At 36.7% G+C, this 22,806-nt stretch overlaps 1 protein-coding gene across 1 annotated transcript in view; it reads left to right on the top strand.

Annotated features, from left to right (window-relative positions):
• The window catches only part of RYR2 (ryanodine receptor 2 (cardiac)), a 338,959-nt gene that overhangs the window by 221,690 nt on the left and 94,463 nt on the right, over positions 1 to 22,806 (top strand). Inside the window, exons 59-66 of the mRNA XM_009329215.1 lie at positions 254 to 329; positions 2,985 to 3,108; positions 6,343 to 6,458; positions 8,002 to 8,066; positions 10,154 to 10,275; positions 13,570 to 13,619; positions 18,761 to 18,821; positions 20,519 to 20,757. Of these exons, the coding sequence (XP_009327490.1) occupies positions 254 to 329; positions 2,985 to 3,108; positions 6,343 to 6,458; positions 8,002 to 8,066; positions 10,154 to 10,275; positions 13,570 to 13,619; positions 18,761 to 18,821; positions 20,519 to 20,757 (853 nt within the window). The remainder of the gene's footprint in view (positions 1 to 253; positions 330 to 2,984; positions 3,109 to 6,342; positions 6,459 to 8,001; positions 8,067 to 10,153; positions 10,276 to 13,569; positions 13,620 to 18,760; positions 18,822 to 20,518; positions 20,758 to 22,806) is intronic.

Here is a 22,806-nt window from a genome sequence, read left to right as displayed (position 1 = left end):
CCTCCTTTTTCGTATTAACAGTTTTCTCTTCAGCACAGGGTTCCTAATTCCTATACATATACCCATCCTACCCAAATTCTATATCATAATTTTTCAATAAAACCTCTTGTTTTCCGTGAACCATTACAGTGTAATTGTATTGAACCTCCCAGAGAACAAAACTCATTATTTAATATCAACCAGAAAATTGTCCTTCTTGGGGGTGGCAAGATGTCATTGTGACACGTATCACTAAGCTCTCCATTTTCTTAAGGCTATGGCTGAGATGATGGCCGAAAACTACCATAACATATGGGCAAAGAAAAAGAAAATGGAGCTTGAAGCAAAAGGTAATATTAACTATAGGTATTTACAGTATTTTAAGTTCTCTGTTACTAGCTTAGATCATGTATTTGAGAAAACAGATTGCAAAAAAAAAAAAGGAACAGTGAATTTAAATTAACAAAGAAGAAACAACAAAGTATCTATTCTTAATTGAATATTTTGTGATTTTTAGTGCCTGGAAGTTTTTATAGTACTGAGTGTAACAGTTCCTGTTGAAGTAGTTCACCAATTCAAATATATCAAAGGAAGAGAAGTCAAAGCCTGTAAATAGATTTAAGCTACATTAATACATTTTCCTTCTAGCATTAATCTTTCAGGCTATTGTCCAGTGGGTCCTGATTTCATTTGAATTACTTCTTTTATTGTAGGTAGATCTAAAAGGGTGTTTACTAAGAACTGCACGTATTGTGTATTGAATTGACAAGTGGACAAACCTAGAGCAGATTCTTGATTCCACATAAAAATTGCATGTGCTCCATGATCTCTGCTTACCTAAATGACAAATTTTGTTATATGTTGTGTAACCTACTGTTTTTCCTCTGTGTTAAAATAATTTCTTTATTTGTGTTAAAGCTAAATTTTTTTCCTGCAGATAACATTATATTTGCACATGGAGGAAACAATATTTGGAGAAACAGCAAGTTCTCATTTGCAAATGACTGAAGCTAGGGTTTTGTCTTACCGAAGGTGTCAAGCCTAATTGTATGCACCAAACTTGGCCCTTTTTTTTTTTTTTAAATTGTATGCTTGCTTTTTTTATTAGTTGTAAGCTTCCAGCAAAGGTACAGTAGTTAAGGTTTTATGAAAAAGTAAAGTTCCACCTGGAAGTGCCTTTGATAAATCACTATGAATTTCCATGCCTTTAGTTTTATTTCCCCTTAATACAGCTTTTATTTTATTTTTTATAGCCTTTTCTTGAAAACTTTCTGCAGGATAAGTAGTGGCAGGACGGGCTAAGTCCAGGAAATCGTAGGCTACAGGAGGACTAGATACTTAAATGGATCTACTGTATTTGACAGCTTTGAAAGCAGATTTTTGCCTCTGAGCAGCACTTCAATGAGAACACTGTATAGTATTTGTAGTGTTGTGCAAAGGAGTGTAGTACTGAGAAGGCTAGAGGTGGCTATAGTGAATGGAGAGGCTTCTGATGGAGAGTTTCTTTGTGTGAAAGGTAGATGTATTTGTCAGCTGAGCAAAACCTGGCCCTCAGGAGTGTGGGGTTTTTCCTCCAGTATATACATATGCTAGTCTTGAAATATTTTTTTATACATGTGTAAAGAACAGAGCAGTAATGCACACTTCAGATACAGAATACTCCTATTTTTCATTTAAGTCTTTTCAAATACACAAGTTGTTGGCCACCCAAAAATTCCAAGTGTCATTCCCCTTCATTGAACACTTTGTGTGTAATAATTGTAATTGAATGATCTATTGCAGTCTTAATGACTTACATAGATAGGGCATGTATGCTTACTATGCTTATATGCATTTTTGCATGTCTGTCTTTAGGTGTAATAAGGTGGAATTAGGTCACGTTTGTGGTAATAGAACAAAACCCAATCATCACAAAGTTAAAGGCTTCCTAAAAAAAACCCAACCCAAACCAAACAAAAAAACCCAAACGTCAGACTTGCCCAGTAGGTTACCATTTTGCATGTACGTAAACGGATTCAGGCAGGACTAATGGAAAATTTTAGAATATGTGGCTTACAAAATCATCTAAGGATATGTCTCCAATATTTTCTAGAGGGAATTTGTTCCTTTTTTAAATATTATTACTAGAGACTTGCTGTAGTATTTTTTCTGAGATAGGTCTGATCGTTACCCTTACATTTTCCTGGGGTTTCGTAGCAATTATCCTAGGAATTTATTGTGTTCTGTTGTATGATGGTGATTTTAGAAGGTGAAATCCTAAGAATGTTGCTTTTTATACAGGTATTTATATTAATAATAGCAACTTTATTTTCCTGCCAAATTAACTATCTACATTCAGAGAGGTATCAATACATCAGCTATTTGTAAGCAATACAAATGCAGTTTATTCTGTTTACTTCTCTGTTTTGGCAGCATTCTTTTGATCAGATTGGACAGTTGTCTGAACCACATTTGAATAATGTACTCTAATTTTCTGTCTTTAATTTATTACTATAAAGTAGAACTGTATCACTTACATATATTTTTAGATATGCATATATCTTGTTAAACTCCATGAACCCTTTTTGCTGTCATCAGAATGTTTAAAAGCAGGACTCTGTATATGTTTATATATTTGTTTATATCTTGGTTTTCTTATAAAATGATGTGTCATTTATTGAAATATTTTCAGTTTCATTAAATGAAGTTGTAATTATAATATATGTTCGTAACAGTTAAGCACTTTTTTCTTCTTCAAGAGTTTTTGCAGTAGGTTCAACATATTTACCTGATACTTGCAGCAATTGATTATGTTAGAACTATGTTTGCTGCCACATCTAAAATTTCTATCTGAATATTTTTTAGGTTTGTGTAAAGAAACAGAAAAGTGCATTGTTGTTATTTCAGACTAGATTTTACTGTAATGTGTTATGTATTATTATGACACTGCTTTTACATACTGAGACTTACAATGTCAACAGATAACTCTTTAACTGCTTTTTAATTCTCTTGATGTTCCATAGTAGGAGGAGGCAACCATCCTCTTCTTGTTCCTTATGATACACTCACAGCCAAAGAAAAAGCCAAGGACAGAGAAAAGGCACAGGATATTCTGAAATTTCTACAGATTAATGGATATGTTGTCTCCAGGTAATTATCTGTTCAGTATTACTGTCACAGAAGGTTTCTAATACTCCTCAGTAGCTTTTTTTTTTTTTTTTTTTTACATTTTTTTAATTAAAAGAAAAATCTATGGTCATTTTTAGGTTTCAGTACCTCAGAGTAAGGATGAGCTCCTTTGTATAGAACACTGTAAGGAAGAGATGGATTACAGAGTTAGTAGCAGGGTTTTGGGAAGGCACAAGCAGAGTTCTCCAGATTCTCTGCATGTCTTCTGCCTCTCCCCTCAACACTGCAGCATGCTTTTTCTTCCTGGTGTGTCTCCATGCATCCAACTGTTAGTGAACTTGTTAATTTTCTACAAGAGGTATAATTATTAAGTCTTCATTACAGGTCAGGCACATGCACCTCTCTATAGGAATTTCTAGGCAATTGCTTTGAAAAGACAGTTTTATTTCTGAAATCTATTACTCATTTCTTTCAACTGAGTTAATTTGTAGTGGTGTTAAAATATTTTAAAAGTGAAAAGTTATGTTTTAAAGTTATTTTTTAAACAATCCACAGTGTAAATGTAATAATAGTGGATAAATGTAGTAATCAACAGAACATTCATAATTCAGTACGTATACATGCCATTCTCTGCTGAATAACACGCATAATTCCTTTTGGTTTTAGTATGACATACTTACCTACTAAATGCAGCGTGAATAAAATTTTAATTAAATTGGACACTTGTCTGCCTCATCAGCATGGCTTAGGAAATGTGAGTCACTAGGAAAGGCTGAAAGCATATCTGAGATTTGTATGACTTGAACATTAGTAAGTGACTGAAACAGTCACAGAGATGGATTTAAGTAATCATTGTGAATTAATTAGCCTAGCACATCTACTTAAAATGTGCCTACTTCCTTTCTTTTATATCACTTATGAAATTCAGCCCCTTTATAGAGTTCCACAGCTAATCTAATAATTCTAGGTAAAATCTTTCAGGGTAGCTGGAATAATTCAACTTCCTTTCCTTCAGTGGAGTAGGATGTACAAAGAAGGATGTCAGTCAGCAAAGGTTTCTTTTCTCATCCCCTGTCAAAATGATAAAAGACTCCTCAGCTGTATTCAAGGTTACATGTTCCTTTTTGATTAATCCATTTTATTTCTGTCTAACTTAAACGCAAGTGAAAAGTGGCTTTTGGTTTTTGGAGGAGTGAAAGGCTGAGAGGGATGGTAAGATAATTGTTAACTTGGACACACCCATGACCTAGTAAATAGTTCGTGCCACATCTACATCCTCCTGTGCTAGTCAAATGCAGGTCTTTCTATCAAGTTAAACTCAATGTACCTGCTTGCTCCTGTGACCACTGTGCTGTCTAAACAAGCATCTGACTCATGTTTCTCTTTGGTCTGCTTACCACTTGACATTCGGCCACATATGCCTTGCGCGCATTTCTTTCCAGTCTTTTATTTGACAGTGACTATTCTAGTCTAGTGCACCCTCATGCAGGCCGGGTTTAGGGAAGATACAAACACTTGCCCCCTGCCAAGCACATGGCACTCAGGCACATGGCCTGTGACCCACAGTCCCACTCCAGCTGCTGGCACTGAGCCCCTCACTCGCCTTACTGACACTGCCACCCCATATTAGCTGTTTTTTGGGACACACAGCATTCCCACCCCAGTGACTGGCAACTGGGACTCCCATTTGCTCCAGTTGCAGACACCACAGACCAAGGGTGCCTTACCCCCCCCACTGTCTGACTCCAATTGCTAGTACCAAATCCACTCACACCAGTCCCCTGCAGTAGCTGGCACTCTGGACTCAAAGTCTGTAGGACCCATAGAGACATTCCCAAAAGCTATGGCATCTCCAACTACTGATGCTGAGACCCTCATTCACTCCTGTTGCTGGCACCACAGGCCTGGGGGCACCTACACCCCAAGTCTTGACTCCAGTTGTTTGCCCAGTATCCACTCATGCTGGTCTTACCAGTAGCTGGCACTTATTCCTCACAGCACACACATGCACATGGAATAGTGAGTGAGATTACACAGAGAGATAGTTAAGAAAGGATTTAATAAGAAGGAAGGACAGACTCTAGTGATGACGTGCAGGGCTCAGTCAGATAACTGTATTGACAGGCTGTGGTTTACACGTGACTGGCCCCTTCTATACGCCTTTTTGTCTTTTCTCCCCTTTGCTCTTCCTCGATCCTCCTCCCCTGCACACTCCATCATTACTTTGTGTAGTCCACTGACCTGCCTCGAATATTCCAAATCCTCATGTTCTTCATGTCCCCTCCTTTTATGAGTTACAAAATCCAGGTGGCCCTCAGCAAAGTTGTGTCTGAAGTTTCTTAATGGCCCATTAATTAGTAACTGGAGGCTATTGGTGTCCAGCATTGTCTCCTTTATCCCTTGTCTACCAGATTTATGTCTCTATGTGTTCTTGTTTGTGGCTTCCCTCTTATTACCCCCTTATGCATTGAGAAAGTCCTTGATCAGATAAAATTTGCAAAATAACTGAGTACTAATGTACTTGGTGCCTCTGACAGTGGGGTGAATGACTCCCTTGCTGGTTAAGCATAGTTTCTTCATGTGCCGTCATTAAAGTCCTGATCCTGTAGAATCAAGGCTTATGTCATTGCCAGCTTGTTGCTAACAGACATCAGCCTGCATCATGGAACCACTCTCTGCAGATTCATACTTGTTGAAAGAAGATACGCTTTTCATATCAGACTAGTAACTATGATGGAACATACTGGAAAAGGTAAACTGCAATTCCATCGCTTTGTTTTGGTTTTCCCCTGATTTTTCACAAATGCTACATAGCTATTCGAAGTTTTTCATTACAAACAGACTTTTGGGGAAAAGTCATGATGAGGGAGACTAGATTTACTTCTGGTTTGATTGTTTAAATCAAATTATTCTGGCAGTTTCAAAACTCCCTCACCCAAGAATCAATCCCTGGAGGGAAAAATAAGACAGTAATGCCTTACAAGTGAGGGAAAGAAATTACAATGATATTGGATTAATCTGATTGACTAATCTCATTTTTCTGTAACCTTCTACTGGGGAAATCTGAGTTGTGTCTTAACAAATTGCTCAAAACCTAAATAAGTGTAAGAGTACTGTTTACTTCAAACACAGAACAATTCTTATATTAATAAGCAGTTAATCATTACTAGAGAAAATGGCATCAGACTACATGGAGAGGTAAGACTGCTTTGATTCCTTCTGCACATGTGAAAATTGACTTGCTTCTTTTTACAGAGGACTTAAGGACCTGGAATTAGACACACCTTCCATTGAGAAACGCTTTGCCTACAGTTTCCTTCAGCAACTTATAAGATACGTGGATGAAGCCCATCAGTACATTCTGGAGTTTGGTATAATACTCCTTGTGCATTTTCTTAAGAATTATTAACTAAGATATTTGGTATTATAAAAACAACTAGAAAATTTCAAGAAAATGACACATTCTTAGACTAGGAGTTTTCCCTCTAGTTTCCTATAGTTGATGAAAATGATGAATTTTGGAAAGTTATGTAGTTCACATATTCATTCCAGTTTCCCATATTCATTCATCAAATGAAAAGTGTTCAGCCAAAATTTATAATGACTTTCATTCTTTGAAAAAGAACACTCGTTCTTTGAAAAAGAACACAAATTGATAATCTCTCATGTGCACATTAATATTTACTACTCACATGTAATCCCTTTTTCACAGAGCAAATTAAACCAGTCGTTTGTACCATTCTGAAATTTTCTCTAGAGGAGGAAGTTGAGTAAAGAAACCTCTTTAACAAACTCCCAGAATGGGAATGTTCTTTCACAAACACCGAGCATGTGTTTCGTCAACAGTGCTATGAAGGAACAGATTTAACTTGATCTGCTTTTGTTAAAAAAAAGAAAAGTTTGCTGACCCAAGTCAGCTTCTTATATGAGCAGTAAAAGCTAAAAAACCTGGCCAGATGCAGCTTCTGTGTGACCATGGGAGTTGCAATGCCACATAACATATACTGTGCTTCATGTCTAGACATAGATGCTGTAATTGACGGTACTAATGGCAGGAACAGCAGGGAGATTGAATAAATCAATGCTCATCCAAAAGCCTATCTAGTTTTAAAGCGGAAATCATCAAATTTATGAATTATTATATGCCATGGTTACTTACAGTAGCAAAAGTCTGGCCTTGATAACTCATTGGGTTACTTCTGCTGCTAATGCCTGATTATCATGGCTTCATTCTACTTAATTATATAGATTTGGCATAACTGCAAGAATGATAATGAATCAATACTGAAACACTAGAAACACTGGTGGAACAAATACCATTCATGTCCCTCAATGGATTAGTAAAAAGAAGATCATAAATAAAGGATAAATAGTCTGGGAGTTGTACCAGATTGTCTGTAAAGAGTATTTGATTTTTATAGTAATGGGGGAAGTGAAGCAATTTTAATTTCAGTTGGGTAGTTCTAACCATTAATTTTGTTCTTTAGACAAAGTCCACAAATAAGTAGTAAAAATTCGGTAATTCTGTTTCTCCTGGGAATGACTGGAGAAAGGTGTTCCATTAGAATCTGAGTTCAGGCTTCTAAATTGTCACCAATAACTAGAAAAATACAAACATAGGACCAGATTTTCATCTCACAAAAATATCCATATCTCTTTGGACTATGAGATGTCTACACTTTTATGAAGATTTGGACAATTATTCTTTACGTATTTTATTTGCTGTAACTTTTCTTCTCATGACATAGTAATAAAATGCCACTTTAACTAGTGTGTATACTGTTTGTGGTATCTTAAATCTACATCTAAAGGTGACCAGTCTTATTTGTTAATAGTGTACACTTTCTAAGAAAAATGCAGAGTAGACTGTAATTAGGATATATGACAGGGAGCTTAATTTTCTTCTCTCTGCAGATGGTGGCAGCAGAGGCAAAGGAGAGCACTTCCCATATGAACAAGAAATCAAGTTTTTTGCCAAAGTACAGTATATCTTTGCTTATTCTTTGTCAACGTACTAAGTAGTTGAAGTGAGAAAGTTATTTGTTAGTGAACATGATTATTGTTGTTATAGTTGCACTTTTCTGTGTTAAATTCATTGTATTATTAATTAAAAACAGTAGTAATAAAAATAGCTTGAGTATACTGTAGGATGAAGTATAGATGTGAAAAAATTACAGGACTATATTCTTATTCTCATTATTTCCTTGCTCCATGATATGAAACTGCTCATATGATGTTATTCATAACCTCCCTACATTTTCTGTTTACTGGCTTAGTCTAATTCTGAAGATTTTTCCCTTTTACAATCTTCAGGTAGATAAATGTGAGCAATAGTTATTGGAATTAACACAGCTATGTATCTGTCAGTGTCACCTTCTTTATTTCTTTCCTTGTTTTAAAACCACGCTGATGTCTCCATCACGGAATCACAGAATGGCTGAGGTTGGAAGGGACCTCTGGAGGTCATCTAGTCCAACTTCACTGCTCAAGCAGCGTCACCTATAGCAGGTTGCCCAGGATCATGTCTAGATGGCTTTTGAATATCTCCGAGGGTGGAGACTCCGCAATCTCTTTGGGCAACCTGTGCCAGTGCTCAGTTACCCTCACAGTAAAAAAAGTGTTTCCTGATGATCAGACAGAACCTACTGTGTTTCAGTTTGTGCCTCTGGTCCTGTCACGGGGCACAACTGAAAAAGGCCTGGGTCCATCTTCTTTACACCCTCCCTTAAGATATTTATACACATTGATGAGATCCTCCCTGAGCCTTCTCTTCTTCAGGCTAGAGAGTCACAGCTCCCTCAATCTCTCCTCATTTGAAAGATCCTCTGGTTCCTTCATCATCTTTGTGGCCCTTCACTGGCCTCTCTCTCCAGTATGTCCATGTTTCTCTTGTATTGGGGTGCCCAGAACCAGACACAGCACTTCAGATGTGGCCTCACCAGTGCTGAGTAGAGAGGAAGAATCATCTCCCTGGATCTGCTGACAATGCTCTGTCTAATGCAACCCAGGGTGCTGTTGGCCACCTTTGCAGTGGGGGTGCATTGTTGGCTCATGGTCAGTTTGCTGTCCAGAGTCCCCCTGGTCCTTCTCTGCAAAGCTGCTTTCCTGGTCAGCCCTCAGAGTGTACTGGTACCTGGGGTTATTCCTCCCCAGGTGCAGGACTTTGCACTTCGCCTTGCTGAAAGTCATGAGATTCCTGTCAGCCCAATTCTCGTTTTTGTGTCAAGAAGGTTTTATACAGTATAAATTAAGAAAATCTGCTTGTGTCTTTCACATGCAAAAGTTTGTATGGTGTTTGCATATTCAAAGTGCCTTTTGAATTCAGTAGTGAATAAGCAAAGGCAGCTGTTTGCAGCATTTTTCTAACCCTGATATCCTTGGAGTAAATTGTAATCTCGATACCTTAAAGTACTTCCTTGTGGTACTATTTGCCAAGTTCATTGACTCAGAAGCTAGCCTTCCACCTTCTTTTGAACCATGCTCCAAAAAGGAAGCAATTTCAGATTTTCTTACTGGCTGTTTATTTTGGATCTCCTCCTGGCTGACATGTGCAGTGGGCACTGAGTAATGGTCACCACATGAAGTAAACAGGAAAACTTCTGTGGGCAAGCCCTTAATGAGTGAGGATGTTTTGGGAATTTTATTTGATAGCATCTAGAATTAAGTGCTGTTAGTGCGCTGACAGTTGTAGGTGAATTTTTCTGAAGTCTACATTAACAGGCATGAACAGCAATAGTTGTGTCTGGGTATGTGGTACTGGAAAAATCTTAAATTGTGAGAAAAAATGAAATTATACTTTCTGCTTTGTACTCCTCCTAAAAAACACACAGATCAAGTCCCAGAGATAATGTAAAATATTTTCTGCTGCCTTTCCTGATGACATTTTCAATGCCTTGAATACTAAATAAATTCAAAGAGGAATAGACATTAAAGAAAAAATACATAGAGATTTTAAAACAGAAAACACATTTGAAATCTGCTGTCTTTAGTTGTGACTTACAAAGAGTAATACAGAACATAGTAAAGAAAGCCCTCGGATAACCACTTCTTTCTGATGTAATTTCAGGTTGTGCTCCCTTTGATTGATCAGTATTTTAAAAATCATCGCCTGTATTTCTTATCTGCAGCAAGTAGGCCTCTCAGCAGTGGAGGTCATGCCTCTAATAAAGAGAAAGAAATGGTGACAAGGTAAAACTTAAAATACTGTTAATGTGTATGCATATGTGTGTTTCTCTTTAAACAGCAGCAGTTGAGTGTGGGAAAGTGAGAAGTGGGAGGCAGAGAAATATTTTTATGAACACACAAATTAAACTTTTTGAACTTTCTTTTTCTGTTAGGAAAATTCATTGTATAAAATGAAGAGAGGAGTACAGAGTTATGATTATATGCTGTTTTAAAGGTAGTGGTGATGATTTTAGCATGCAGGGAACTTAAATTTAGCATTATGTACAACAGTACATCAGTTGCACAGTCTGTGGCACAGGCTATACTATTGTGTATCAGTTTTCACTGTTGGAAATAGGTATATACCAAAATCATTATTCCTGCAAAATTTTGTGATAGATTTAAAAGCCAAACTTACTTATATAACTGTGTTTCAGTAAGTATCATTATTGCTGTCCACGATAAAAAGTAAAAATGAGAGAGTTGCATTCTTTCTGCTCTTTGGTTTTCTAAATAGTAATAACAGTACTAGTATGACAGAAATACCCGCTTGACCCTTTGTCTGAAGTTATCCATTTTTTAGACCATCTCTCTAAGATATGTTTTCACTTAATTTCACTTCTGATTGAATTGAAACCCGTATTTCCCATTTAGTAAGGTGGACTGCAAGCTTCACACAGGACCAACTGCATACCTGTAATGTAAAGGTATCATGGTTGCATTCTTGGCTGTTATTGGGTACTGAACCATGCAAAATTGAATTGCTGTTCTTTGAGGATGACAGCCAATTGATGGTCTTACAGACATGCGGGGGTTGCAAGATTGTGTGAGTACTGAGTGAAGTTTCTAGCGACTAAGCATAAGTAAGTAATGGCTGTCTTGACCCTGTGTCATCTCATGGTCTAATTTGATCTGGCAGCTTGGCTGAATGGTATTCTTCAAAGAATTAAGGCTCTATCAAAATGCATGCATCTAGATAATTTTCCACTCTAGGAGCTGATGCTTTCTGTCTGTAATGTTCTGGATAACAATATTTTCACAGTTGTAAAGTCATGCCAATAAACCCCATACTTCTGGAATATGTCAAACATGGATATATCAGCATACATGCTGCATAGATTCAGGACTTCTACACATATGCTGTCTAGCTGTGTGAGATTCCTGAACATGTAGCCCAGCAAAAGGATCAGAGCTGCTGCCATACTTAATTGAGTTACCTGCTATCCAGAAGTGTCAGCCAAAGAGAAGAAAACACATGCAAGGAAGCCTTGGATGAATGATAGCTATAACGAGTGCTACTGAACAGTTTATTTCTTAATTGTCAAGATGCAAAGATTATAGAAACTACATTATATGATCCATTTCCTGAAGGGCTGTTTTGGGCCATTTTAGTAGATTCCCAACATTTTTTTTGTGCTGTGGTTTTTTTTCCCCTACAGTATTGTGGGGAGTTTGCCAAAGCTGAATTTTGGATTTTCTGTTGAGTTTTCCCTTTAGATTAGTTTGAGTGCAATTCATATGTAGGATTTTCTTCAAGCTAAGGTCAGTTCCTGGCTGCTTTCTTTTTCCAATGAAGATAAGCTTACATTCATTAAGCTATGGGAGAGTATATTTTTGGGTATTGATAATGCAGTGACAGTGTTATTAAGTGCAATAACCATTCCATGTTTAGCAAATACATTAAATCCAGATCTATTTCATGGGCAAATACGGGTCAGACCTCTTCCTGAAATATGGTGGCATTATATTCCATCTTATATGTAACCAGCCTCTTCAGGATTGGGCTTTTTGCATTTCTCATCCATTACACCATCTTACAAGTCCTTGTACTACTGCAGTTGTATAAAATTAGTTCTGGACATCAAATAAGTACTGGCCATTTGGACATTTTAATTTATTTATTTCTTTAACCTAAACTAATTAACACCGGAGATGATAGGTTCAGTCTGACTTTGTGAAAACATAGCATCTGCTGAATGCTATAGTCAGTTGAGTAACATTTGTACGTTAGAAAATAAGATAGATTGTGAGCTATTTAATGTCTTCGTTAGAATGGACACAAGATTTATATGATGCTAACATGCTTCTGTACAGCTTTTCCTGTTGGACTGGGTGAACCAGGATCCTCATAAAAGAATATATAGTATATGTCTGCCTCATGGAATAAAAAGTGAACAGAGATCCCTGAACATGCACCAACCAGACTAATTTCTAAACCAGCGGTTGCTGTTGCTATAGTGGATCACTGTGCACTGGCTAATTAGCTGGATTCAACACTACATTAACCTGGCTGTTCTGATTCTGGACATAAATGTTTCCATTTGGCACCGTGCTCTTGTCTGTCAATGGAACAACATGTTCAGATCTCATCCATAAACTGTGCAGACATGCTTATGGTGTCTTTTGCTTTTAAATCGGAGGTTGATAACTAGCCTGTGTGCCTAATAATTAAATAGCTTAATAAAATGACATGATATTGTTCATGTCATTTATAGCAGATGAGGGGTTTTGCAGCATAAAAAATAACACCAAAATTGATGTTGCTCTCGGAGAAAATTCTCAGACTGAACTGGATCATGAAGATCGAGCTAACCCCTCCTAAATCTGGAGGCCAGGTCAGTTTGGGTAGGGCAGTGTGCTTCTGCTTCTGTGAATTAACAAAAAATTTCATTCTGCATTGTTCTGAACGGGGCACTGCTCATCAGCACAGGAAGTAATTCCAACATGTGAAATGAAATCATTGATCATATCTGTTTTTGTTGGTTTTTAACCATGTAAGAGGCTATTTCTCATGTTAAGTGTGTTTAAAAAGCAATGTATTTGAAAAGAAATTCTCACTGTGTTCAAGATGACAAGATCAAAATTGGACTAGTTAAAACATTTGCCATCAAACACTTCAATTAATCTGATTTCCTCACCTTTTGTTTTCAAATTGTCAGTGGTATCCGGAATAGCACACTGACCACATTTTACTTCTTAAAGCTTTGATGGTTATTTCCTTGTGGGTTATCATATAGGACGCTTTTATATTAATTAGCTTTGCTTTTAATTTTTTTTTTGTTTCTTTAATTATAATATGTGCTTATTTAACCATGTTTGTTAAGGATATGCACTTAAAAACTCTTTCTTTAGTACTCTGTCCCACATTCTGCTCAGATAATTGATTCTTTCTGCGTGACATCATGTTGCTTTTCCTGCTCATATATCAGCTGTTATTTTTTCTTTCTTCCCCCCCCTTTTTTTTTTTTTTTGCCCCCCCCCCCCCCTTATTTTTTTCCTTTTCCCTTCTCTTCTCTTTTATTTTCCTTTTGTCTTCAGCCTGTTCTGCAAACTTGGAGTTCTTGTCAGGCATAGGATTTCACTGTTTGGTAAGGAGACCCTTGACAAATACTAGCATGGCCATCACTTGGTTTTCTTTGCCATTTTTGCATTGTGTTATGTGCTGCTTTGTTGCATGCTGCATGGCTGCATGGCTGAAATGCATGGTCTTCACAGACCACTAATCGTTTAGGCTGGTAGATCACAGAATTTATTAGATGGAATAAAAAGCTTTTGTAGTTGTCAGTTTGGGGTTTTTTGTTTAGTTTTCCATGTGTCTTAACTAATATCTGGATTTCATTATCCTACCAAAGAATTTTGCTGAGTTAATTATAATTACTAATTTGTTATTTTATTCTAAATCTTTTGGGAAAAACAGAGCATCAGAACTGCACATTTGTATTGGAAAGTCATTAAGGAAAATTTGTAGTGGGCTGAAATGCTTAGTTATGTTCTGTAGAATTCTTAGATATTCCCAGATGTGCTTGACTCCACATACGCATGTGTACTATCTTTCTGGTATTATGTGAATCTAGCAGGAGCTCAGTGTTTGTCTTATGCCATGTGAAAATCACTTAATTGAAGTCAATTTGAAGTCTGTATCAAGTGTATACATTATATGCAACGTGTGGCACAGTCATTTTGTCTGCAATTTTTTCTTATGCCATGATGATAGGGTAGTTGAAATAGTACATTCTATGCATATATAGCTTCTATGGTGGATATATTGCAAACTTCAGCATCCATGAACATACCTGATTGATTGGGTAATTATCTAGCGAATTAGAATTTGATTAAGATAACATGCATCTAACTCAATTCCTACGTATTTCATTCAATTTGAAGGGAAGGAACTCACTTGCTGCAGCAGTGTGGTGTTTAAAAAGCTTACAGACCATTATGAAAACCATTAAACTGAGAAGAAAGATCGGAAGTTATTTTGGGATATCGCTTTTAAGTATGTTTTGGGATGAGCTGAGTGGATTTGCCTGTAAAGCCAAAAGATCATAGGAGGAATGGAGTTATTTCTGCAGCTGTGTGGCATTGTTGCAGCTTTTTCTGAAGGGTGGAGTATGTCACAAACGTACACATAAGCTCTGGTTTATACCCTAGGTTGTTTCTTCAAAGAATGAACTAGCTCAGGTATACTATTAAAATTTTGCAAATCTTTTTCATTATTGTGTGAATTTGTTTTTCTGACTTTTTTTCTAAAATGAGTAACAGTTGAAGTTAAAAATCTTAAGTCAATGTAACTTTCTTCAGTAGTAAAGAAAAGATCTTTTCCGTTCCATATCTCAGCTTGCTTACTTCCTGTTGTTTGGCTGGGTTCAAGTGGTAGAAGGAGATAAGTTAGATGGGATCAGATGAGTATTTACTATGGTTACAGTTTGTTTTTTAACTCTTTTCCTAGTGTGCAGTAACTAACAGAATACAAAAATCTTTATGCCAACACAGAAGTGTACTGTAGTTTTCCCATCACTTATGACAAGGTCACCATAAGATTCTGGAGCATGGTCATTTACTGTGGACCTACTAACTCAAGTCAAAGTCATCTTACAGTTTGCCTTACCTTGTCAGTGAATTACATCATGTTAGAAAACGTGATCAAATAATTGCAGTTACGCCAGCAAAGGCAATGCCTGTGTAGAAGAGGGGACGATGCTCATGAGGATAGCCTCTGAGCACAGCTGGGGTCTAGAAAGTTATTTGTACGTTTTGGAGGCATCTTGAATGAGCAAGATTTGCTCGATAATAACCTTTATGGATAGTGGGGAGTTTGCTATAACAAAAAGCAAAATGCTATATAGGTTTTGCTATATAGATGTTTTATATTATTGTGAATTTGAATGGTACTTCTGAAGATACAGCTGCATGTATGAAAGTCATTAGTAAAAGTCATGTAGCTTAAGCTGTATATACAAGTCTTGATAAAATGGGAAATTAAGCATGCAAGTCTTCCAGAGTGAACTTAAACAGTTAATAGCATTTGATATCTGAGTGTCACTGAGATTATGGAATTGTAATTCAGCATGGAATTATTATTTCTTTATACTGTGAAAGTAGATTTTTACCCCAATAATTTACTGTTTGAGAGCTGTAGCTGTGCACCAGTAAGACTGTATTGATTTACTTTCATTATTATTAGTGGGCTGAAGTTGAAAGTTTTTAGTGAATAATTTTGGTGAACTGAGCATATGAATTTATATTTTCTCAATTTAAAAAACAAATTTATATGACTAGTCTGATTCACTTTTTATATTGTTTAAATGTCCATAAGGCATTCTTTCTATATAAGTATGTAAGTAATTTTTAAAAAAAATCTTCATATCGGTAATACAGACCCATGTACTTGGAAACAAAAATTAGCTGGGTAAGACATCAGATAAGAAAGGCCTGGTTTTGCTCACTCATTTTTGGGAACTTAGAGAAATTAATCAGAGGAGTTCCTAAAAAGAAACAGAAGGCTTTCTCTGCCTGATGACATTCTGAATTTATAAGTGTCCTTCCAGTGAGGCATCCTGGAATCAATATCCATAGCACTTTCGCAATACAGCAACAGTTCTTCCCTCCTGATATAATAATACAGCTTTCTAAAATAAGTAGGACTGCACCACAGATTATTAAAGAAACTCAGTTGTGCAGTTCACGGGATCAACTGCATTTGTAATACATGCTGAAAGGTGATCCAGCCATCAACCTATACTAGCTCCTGGGATACTTTTAGCCTTAAAACCTCTTGAACTCATGTGGTTTAGTATTTGCATATGTCCAGCTTCTATTGTTTTGAGTTGTGTGAAGAGTTTCTTTAAGGAACAGCTTTTGTTTCAGTTTTCATCCTATTCAATTGTACTTATCACCTGCTCCCCTTTCATGATGTAACGTAATTTTATCTACTGCATGTTCATTTCTACATCGGAGTGTTTTGTATCTAGTTTTCAGGCTTCTGAAAACTAAGAAATTTTTAATTAATAAAAAAAGAATATTTTTAATGTAATGAAGGTACATATATACACTGTGAAATATTTGCAATAGTAACAAAACTAGTTTCATTAGAAAACCCCTCATTTTAGGTTTCATAACTCAGTTTAAAAAAAGATGGCCTTCTGAAATTGACTTCTGACCTCAGGTTGGAAGCAAACTGATTCTTGAAATGTTCGATTTAAAAGGACTTTTTTTGAGTTTTAACTGTGGCATTTTAAGGTAAAATATTAAAAAATACTCTTTTTTGTGGGTTTTTGTTTTAGAAACACAGTGAAAACAACTAAATTCATGACACTGAACAAAAGCAAGACAGAGAATGTCATTGAACCTAAACCTGTCTTTCATAGCAAATTCCATTTTCTAGGACTCTGTAACAAATCCTTCCTGAAGGACACATTCCAGAAAACAAGTTTCATGATAATTTTGAAAGTCTGTTTTTAGTGTTACATTGATAAAACTGGCCAAACTCTAGTATGTCAATCAGTTTAGACTGAGGGGGGCTGCATTTATCACGGTCACTGAATTCTGCTCTGATATCCCAGTCTGTGGAACCAACCACACTGCAGTATCTGCTACAGGGATATGCCTAAAGCTTGTCTGGTTTTCAGAATAAGTAGATGAATTTCTGACCCTTCCATCTGGTTGCAGCATACAAAGCACCTGATTCCTGATAAATATATGGCTCTTGAAATGTGTCTACATGGTATAAATAGATGGCCAATGTAAATTTTCAGGGAACTGGAGTGAGCATCTCTATACTGCGCTGTAGCATGCAGCGTATACACACCTGCGCGACGAATGTTAAGATACTATTTCACGATGGTCTAATCCACAGTCTAAGTCTGGGTTGCTTTGAGTACTTCCCTCCATCCCTGCTGTCATTAGCACAGTCCTGCACTCCCTTCTTCACTAGCACTGACATTCATATCACCAGAGCAGTAAAATAGTAAGGAAAAAAAAATAGGAGTTGACAAAAAAATCTTTCAGGGTGTTTTTTTGGTAGGATTTTTCTAGGCCACCTCAGCTTTCTCATCTGTTCAGTATATCATTGCATGACCACCAGTGCCAGTACAAAGAAGGTGGTGCTGCCTGGCTAGGGACAGCCATGGAAGCTGTGGTTCAGGTTTGTTTAATCTACTGTAGATGAACACCACAACAATACCTCCTAATTTGATAGCATATAACAACATTCTCAGTGCTGCAATAAACCTCCCACTCCTTCCTTGCAATTTATCTTTTTAAATCTCTATTTCACTGAACCAGTTACTAATTTTAGTTGTATGTTTGCCTATATTTTCAAGTGAAATAACCACCAGTGAGAAAGTTTAGTACACTGTATGCAGATGACAGTATTTTCAGAAATCTATCTTACCTTAAACATTCAATTTGCTTCATCTTTTTTTTTTTTTTAATTGAGAAACTTCTTTAAATATGTGGAGAAGCAAGAAAAGGTATTTTCATTTTTGCAGAGATTTAGATTTTTTTTTTTTAAATAAATATATTAAATAAGCTGTGGGTCAAATTTGTGTAGCCTAAATCTGTCCTGGATTTAAAAAGTGAACTTAGAGGTGACTTGTACATGGCAACATATTGGGATGTACATATGCATACAGGGCATGTTGTGTGTAAGTTGTCTTTTTACATACACAAGGGTGAAAAAATAATTGATTATGGGAGATGCATATTATGTCAGAGACTTACTCATGTGGGCCACACCTGATCCTGCTCTAAATGGCTGCAACCTATTGGTAACACCAGGGAGCTAACCTTTTTGATGACATTTTATATAAATGTTCTCTTCCTGCAATAGCAGCTTGCATAAGTTAACAGCTTTTATGTTACTGAGAGGGGGAAGATAAATGTTCAGATAAACTTGTATCAATTAAAGCAAAATTTATAGATCTTAAATGAAAACCAGACAATACACTGCAGCTCTAATTAACCCCACATTTAAGTGCTTCCATCTTGACTGCCTCAGCTATTTGATGAGAGATGCTTTACTGCCTCTAGTTACTGCATTCGTGTAAACAAGGCTAAGAAAACAAACTGCATGTTTTTTAACTTGAATGTTAAAATTATGCAGAAGTTCAACTGCTCTTCTGCTATGTCATTTACTCTTTATTTAAAACCAGAGATACAGTTAGCAGAGTGTAGGTATGCTATACAATATACTCAGCTTAATTGGTGGATAATTTTCCTCCCTGTTTAGGAAATGATGCAACATCAATAGTCAACTGTCTTCACATACTGGGCCAGACTTTGGATGCGAGGTAATACTGAATATATTTTCTAAAGTATGAAAAAAATAACTTAAGAAAATAATGTGCAGCCAGGTTTGGGCTACCTGTGTAAGGCTACAGAATTTCAAAACTCAAGAAGTTCTAGTACTGAAAAGAATTCCCATTGCAAAGTAGGTGAATTACTGGTTAATTACTAGGAGTTGGCAGGACAATATTTGTAGGTTACACTTTCAACTTCAGCTTGGATCAATGGTGTCCAGGAACTGCTGGCTGTTAGTTCATCTGGTTTTAATCGTGTGACCATCCCAAGAACACAGTAACATCAGAAATACTTCATTCTTTTGCTTACACTGTTTAATCAAAGAATTCCAGAGTTAAATGGACATGGAGCGCAGTAAATCTGTCTCATAGAAAGTCTTTGTTGCAAAGTTAATTCGGGTTCTAATTTGAACAAAAAAAACCCTTTGCGTTGAATTCAGTGGTACTTTTAAGTTAAATTGAGCTGCTTGAGCCATTGTGAGGTTTATGGATGAGATAGTCTTTAAATATTGGAGGGTAATGTGTTGCTTTTCATTAACTGTACAGTCAACTATCTGTGCTGATAGTTGACTTTTAGATCTTCGCAGTTGTGAAACAAAACATGATAGGTTAAACTACCTCCATGGTAATTTAAGATAACTTTTTTCACTTTGCATTTACTCTCAAAGAATTGACTGGATTACATGCAGGTAGCTCTTTTTCTCAGTATCTTTGCAGTGGCTTAAATGAACGAATTTTACTTTCCATTTGCTATGGGGTAGAGTCATGATCACGGTTGATTAATATGGCTCTGCTGTTGCATGGTAATCCTTTAGGTTGCAATATCTTGGGTTTTTGTCATAAATTGTCCATGCTCTATGCAATCATACAGATGGAATACAGATATAGGTAGAGGCTGCTACTTTAGCTCTTGGTAGAGATGTAAAAATAGCTCCAGACGGGGATTAAGAGATTCATGGAGGTTACATGGAAGTTTGAAAATATGGCCATTGAAACTGTGTATATATTCACATATATTCAAACAAACAAACAAACAAACTGGACTGTTATTCAATTTACAAAAGAATTTCACCTGGATTTATTTCATGCATGCCTAAATGCATACTTTCCTTAAACAAAGGATCTCTGTAATTGAGCTAGTTAAAACAAATAAGATAATAATTATCCTGGATTATACCATTACGTACCTGATTATGGTGTTATCGATATGTAATCAATGCATTTATTTATTTTATTTTAAACAGATTTGGTTGTTTTTAGTCATTTCTTTCTGATGCCCTTATTCTGGAGGCAGAAATATGATTGTCATGGTTGGGAAGACTTTTCTGAGTTCTAGCTTGAGATAGTTCTTCTCTTCCTAGAGTCATAAATTGCAGACTTACTCATTCTTCTTTTTTGTTAGGTGTTTTTTTTCCCTCTGAAGGCAAATAAATTACTTAATTTATAAGTTTAAAAGGACTTTATTTTCTCAACGGGAAACCAGATAAAATATCCTTGTGTTCTGCAGGATATCCATGAAACGTTTTTTTCAGGAGGTTGTTCTCCTATAACAAGATTCAACAATATCAAAAGATGAAAGATTTTTCTTCAGTTCTTTATTATCTGTTTCATATAAACCAAGACTAGGCTTTATTCCTTACTTGTCTAATAGAGTATTCTTTTTCATTCTTTTTGCATGCTATATACAGGACTGTGATGAAAACTGGTCTGGAATCTGTTAAGATGGCATTGAGAGCATTTTTGGACAATGCTGCTGAGGATCTGGAGAAAACAATGGAAAATCTTAAGCAAGGCCAGTTTACACACAGCAGAAACCAGCCAAAGGGAATTACACAAATCATTAATTATACCACAGTTGCTCTCCTGCCAGTGCTATCTTCATTATTTGAGCATATTGGACAGCACCAGTTTGGGGAAGATTTGATATGTATGTATTATTTAGAAGCACCATGCCACTAAAATATCTGTAGTGTCCTGTAGTAAGCATTACTAGAGACTCAGTTCTATTAGAGAAGGACAAATCCTATGTCGTTTTGACAAAAATGTCATTGACTTAATCAAACATTTGCTGTAATTGTCTGCAGGTTTTAGTGCACTTTGTGTAAATATTAAAGCAGATGTGGCTGTGATTAGACAGTCAGAAGGCTTGACTTTTTTTATAACTTTACGATAGATTTACTGTGACTTTCTTCTTGTGTGAAAAGTTGCTTTGTATAAGTTAATTTGTCTTTGCTCTGTCTATAAATGAGTTTATACTATGAGAATGATGTTATTCCATCCTATATGCACCTTGACTCAGTTTCAGTTAGCGGGGAATTTGGGTGGGTGCATCTTAGATCCTAAGGAAAAAGTGGAAGGCAGCTCCTGAAGAATTCAGGCACAGAAGAAAGGAGTGTGTATGAGACTCTGTATATGAGATTTCTGTAGACATTCTGATTATGGCAGATTCAGTGTCCTTTATTTTCCCAAACCCAGTCCCTGCAAGACAAAATTTTGCTGTCTGCAATGCAAAACTTTAATTTTATATATTTTAGGAACTCCACAGAATTCTGCTGTCCAGACTGCACTAAAGGAGGCAATTCTGCTCTGTATAGCTAACTCAGTTATGGAAATAACTGAGAGAAGGACCTGGAAGAAAAGAATATTAAATCATATTTTTTCTCTTTTTAGAATCTGGAAAAGTATTATTTAAAATAGCATTAAGAGAACTCTTTTTGAAAATTTGGAGTTGTATTGACGAATTTGAATGTGATGAGATGTAAACATCCACTTTTCTCATTAAATTATTTCTGTAAAATTCAGGAGTCATCTGTGGGGTTCACATACATCACTTGTTCATCATAAACCACTTTTTCAGGCATCAGCATGTTCATGCCTTGTATAATTCTTGATCTCTGGTATTGCATGTTTTGGAACTTAATAATTAGCCTTTGATACTTTGTTACTTAAGTTGTTATTCTTAATCTACCTACATAACTTAATCTTCTACCATAATCTTCTACATACATCACACTGGTGTCAAGCACTCAATTTAGAATTCATAAACTGAGAAAGAATAATTAATTTAAATTGTGCCTGCTTATTTTGTCTATAGCATAGTTGGAAAGGCTAATTTTTCTTACACACAACTTCTCTTTATGTCTTGTTAAGAATAAGATTATCTTATTTGTACTACTCTGATGACAAGCATCTTGACCTGGTGCTTGTACCTAAGAGTATTACTACATGTAATTACCATGAAATGATAAAATTCTTGATTGTCGGTGAAGTAAGGAGGGGGGCCAGCAAAACTGCAACCATGGACTTCCGAAGGGCAGACTTTGGCCTGTTCAGGACACTGGTTGAGAAGAGTCCCTTGGGAGACAGTCCTGAAGGGCAAAGGGGTCCGGGAAGGCTGGACGTTCTTCAAGAAGGAAGTCCTAAAGGTGCAGGAGCAGGCTGTCCCCATACGCCGTAAGAAGAATTGTTGGGGAAGACGACCGGCCTGGCTGAACGGGGAGCTCTTGCTCAGGAAAAAAAGAAGAGTTTACCACTTGTGGAAGAAGGGGCAGGCAACTCAAGAAGAGTACAGGGGTCTTGTCAGGTCATGCAGAGAGGAAATGAGAAAGGCAAAAGCCTAGCTAGAACGCAATCTGGCCGCTGTCATTAGAGGCAACAAAAAATGTTTTTACAAATATATTAATGACAAGAAGAGAGCCAAGGAGAATCTCCATCCTTTATTGGATGTGGGGGGGAACATTGCCACCGAGGATGAGGAAAAGGCTGAGGTACTTAATGCCTTCTTTGCCTCAGTCTTTAATAGTCAGGCCAGTTATCCTCAGGGTATTCAGCCCCCTGAGCTGGAAGACAGGGATGGTGAGCAGGATGAACCCCCCATAATTCAAGAGGAAGCAGTTAATGACCTGCTACGCCACCTGGACACTCACAAGTCTATGGGGCCGGATGGGATCCACCCGAGAGTGCTGAGGGAGCTGGC

This window comes from Pygoscelis adeliae, unplaced genomic scaffold (assembly GCF_000699105.1).
Source record: "Pygoscelis adeliae isolate BGI_AS28 unplaced genomic scaffold, ASM69910v1 Scaffold77, whole genome shotgun sequence".
Lineage (NCBI taxonomy): Eukaryota > Metazoa > Chordata > Aves > Sphenisciformes > Spheniscidae > Pygoscelis > Pygoscelis adeliae.
Note: the sequence above shows the minus strand (reverse complement) of the source record. Positions and strands in the feature narration are given on the sequence as shown.